Consider the following 3520-nt stretch of genomic DNA (forward strand, 5'->3'; position numbering starts at 1 on the left):
AACTAAATTAGTAAATGCATGAACCAAAATATGGTTGCTTAACGTTTTATACATCTCTTTGTTGTGTTTGCATAATGTGTATGCATCTTTTTTTGGTGGCTGCATAATGATTATGTATCAAGTTTTCGAAAATTTTGCCCAAAGTGATGGCAACTTCCGATTTTTTGTGATTTTTTTTATGTTGTTATTTGTACTCGTTGTGTAGCTCTTTAAAAGCTTACAACGATATAAAATTTGTAAAATTCCAAAGCGCGATTTTTAGATATGATGTATCCTAATTTGCTTGCCAATTATACTCCTGAAAAATTAGGTTGTGTACCCCGTTATGCCTACGTTTTTCAAAATCTCATATAATTATGGATGTCACTGTAACCCAATAATATTAAGGGCCTAACAATAAATATATAATTTTTTTGACCCAAAAATATTTAGGGCCTGACAGACAGTAATTATATAATATTTATTGGGCCTTAGCCTAATTTCTCCCAACCCAAATTGGTTCATTTCTCAGGCCCATTAATGTTAAATCGTACGACACTTCGCAAACTTCTTGGTTCTTCGGCATAATTGCAGCCGCCAGTTTAAGCTCGTCTTTGCCAAACCAAATTTTGTTGTTTTTTTTTTTTCTTGGTTATAGTTTTCCTGTGATGGAAAGTGTGTAATCTGGCAATGTACTTCACCCGGCTGAGGTAGCAAAAATATGAAATTGCCAAAAACATCGTACAACCATTTTTTTTCCAAAGGCAGAATAGATATCCTGGTTACCAAGATTTTTTAATTTTTTTTTAAGAATTCGCTACATCTGGACCGGCAATCGGCATGATCTTTAAATTGGTTGTTCATTTCTCAAGGCACAATAAGGTTAAATCCAACACTTGTATTTGGCAAAAAATATTGGTTCTTCTGCAGCCTAAGAAATATAACCATTTGGTACCCTTGTGACCATTTCTCTATCAGCAGACAGTAGCTTAAATCCATATAAAATAATCCAATCCGAAGGCACTATACAGTTTCCTGACAGAAATTTTTTCCTGCACTCTGGACTTGTACACAGCTGTTATGAAAAGAAGTCTGAGACGTACCAGACAGAGACCGCTCGTCCCTAGAGCTGAACTTCAGAAAGCAAGCTGTTTACTGAACTGAAAGTGTAAAGAGTAAAGAAGAAGTAATATACCTGCAAAACATCTCTTTCAAATGATTCCCCTGAATTTCCTACAAGACAAAAGCAAAAACATATCCGGCCCTGGCATTTATGATGCCGAAGCCAAACTCCCAGATCCTGCTGGGTAAATACAAACATGTGTAATAGAAAACTGCAAAACTTCAATCCCTCATCCACACAAACTTATGAAGAAACATAATGCATGTATGTACATACAGACAGCAAAGTCATCTTATAGCCCAGAAAAATACTATCAGTAGATATCCCCGAAGAGTTCCTATTTTTTCCTGTCTCAAAAAAGCTTCCACAGTTGAAGATGACATTATAATCAAGAAGGAATAATTAGATCAATCTATTGCAGTAATCTGACACCAAAGTATAGGTAGTCTGAAACACAAGCAAAATACTCATAGCAAGTACACATCTATAATTCAACTTCAACAAAATATAAACAAGTAAACCCAGATTAAATCCTAATATAGACTAACAAAGAAGAAACTAGTACTGGTTCAGAGAGGATTCTTGTTAAGCCAGTTGAGCTCTTTAGATGTGGAATGAGAACAATTAGGCTCAATCCATGTGCAGTTTGTCCAACACTTCGTGTCAAAATAATCCTTGGCACAATGCATACTTCCAACTGAATGATAACTACCTGTCTCAAGCGAGTAGTATAAAATTCGGTCGCCGTGCAATCTCGGGAAATAGACTTTGTTCTCCATGCAACTTTTCGGGGGCAACAGCTGAGAGACATGATGTAAAACTGATAAACAGCATATGCTTGCCCAAACTCTCAACTTTCTGCCAGACCATATTTAAGCTATCTAACCTATATATTGTAACAGACATCCCAAGCATTTGCACCATCAAAAGCTCGGTTTCACATTTTACCAAGAAACTAACATATGCAGCATTAGAGTGTCCAGGAGGCCTTTCCACAACTTCAAAATCACCACCATGCATATCTCCCAAGGTTCCATTAAAATCGGCGCAAAAAAAATGTCCCTTGTCAATAACTGGTGCGATAAAAGTTGGCATGTACTTCTCCAAATTACTATTTTGAAATGATCTAAATATCCAAGTGTTAGCTCCCCTTTGAATAATGCAAATGGAAATGTCTTCTTCATTTTGTTGATTAATGCCAATAACTACACAGTCTGAGCAAGTTGGTAAAGAGGAGAATGTAACACCAGCAAACTCATAACCAGGTGACAACCCCGGAAGGTGAATGGTCTCCTTTGTAAAGGGATTGTAGAAGAATAAGGTAAACCTACCTTTTGACATCAATAGCCAACCACCCTTTTGACAGCGAATGGATGCACCTTCTAGCAATTCAGGGAGCTTCATGAGGTACTTCTCGTTATTATGCATGGGATCTACAAAATTGTACTGAGTGGAATTCTCTGTTGAATACAACAGCCATGGAGTTAAATCTGTGCTTCTAATTGCCCCGGAAATCTTCTTCATTATCGGAACCTTATTTGCTTTACAGACTGCACGGTAATGTAAGACATCCACGGGATGAAGATGACTTGCAATCGACTCCACAATGTCCACATGAATAACGCCCCAACGTGGTTCTTGTAGAATTTCCTTCTTTTGTCTTTTCCTTGGATTCTCGTTGTCATCTTTGATGATTAATTCTTCAGTTTTCTTCGCCTTTACTGTGTAATCGTCTTGTCTTACTTTGCTTGACATATTTTCTACAATTCTTCCTTCAACAGCGACACTACACATTCAGATAGATTGTCAGTTATTCTTACAATAAAGTATTGCATTCCTGATCAAGTGAGTTGCATAATAAGGCAGGGGAAATCAATAAGTACTGTGAAAGGATACTACCTGAATGTTGGTAAAGGCATCATTATCCACTGCGAGGAATAGCATGGTGTTGGCAAGTTGGAACAAGGCAAGATAGTGGTAGTGCATTTGTCCTCTACATCAAACATGTATAAACTTTGATCTTCGGGTAACGTGTAATAAAGACAACCCTTGCTAAGACCCAAGGCAGCGCGGAGCAGAAACATTTAGTACTTTGGCCGAGAAATAGCACTGTATCACCTAAACGATTCACTTCCTCCCAGGACATCTTAGAGAAATCCAACCTTGACACATCGATTGAGACAACCACATTAACGTAACCTCTTCTGTCCAAACATCATTTCAATTCTGTAGATTTCTTCATCCGACTCCAGGAAGTATACGTTATGTACACATGAGTATCCTCCTATATGAAAAAGCAGAATGAACAATGCTGACCTCTAGTCGTCTAATTTCAAGGCGAATACTAGTATAATCACAACCTACAGGTGGTACTAGCTTCTGAACCACAAGTTGACAATAATCATCACAACCCATTAC

The 3520-nt window shown here is 37.5% G+C and overlaps 1 protein-coding gene across 1 annotated transcript; it reads right to left on the bottom strand.

The window, feature by feature from the left end:
- Window positions 1-1819: 1819 nt before the first annotated feature.
- Window positions 1820-3186, bottom strand: LOC113309997 (F-box/kelch-repeat protein At1g57790-like). Its single transcript, XM_026558533.1, has 2 exons — window positions 3002-3186; window positions 1820-2888 (listed from the first exon to the last, which is right to left on the bottom strand). The coding sequence occupies exons 1-2, from the start codon at window positions 3184-3186 to the stop codon at window positions 1820-1822; spliced, it is 1254 nt and encodes a 417-aa protein (XP_026414318.1).
- Between the last annotated feature and the right edge of the window lie 334 nt (window positions 3187-3520).

Source organism: Papaver somniferum, chromosome 9 (genome assembly GCF_003573695.1).
Source record: "Papaver somniferum cultivar HN1 chromosome 9, ASM357369v1, whole genome shotgun sequence".
Classification (NCBI taxonomy): domain Eukaryota; kingdom Viridiplantae; phylum Streptophyta; class Magnoliopsida; order Ranunculales; family Papaveraceae; genus Papaver; species Papaver somniferum.

Coding starts and splice junctions, on each gene's coding strand:
- LOC113309997 (XM_026558533.1), bottom strand. CDS start 3,186: ATGTTTCTGCTCCGCGCTGCCTTGGGTCTTAGCAAGGGTTGTCTTTAT. Junction 2,889..3,001: donor ATGCCTTTACCAACATTCAG/GTAGTATCCTTT, acceptor CTGAATGTGTAG/TGTCGCTGTTGAAGGAAGAA.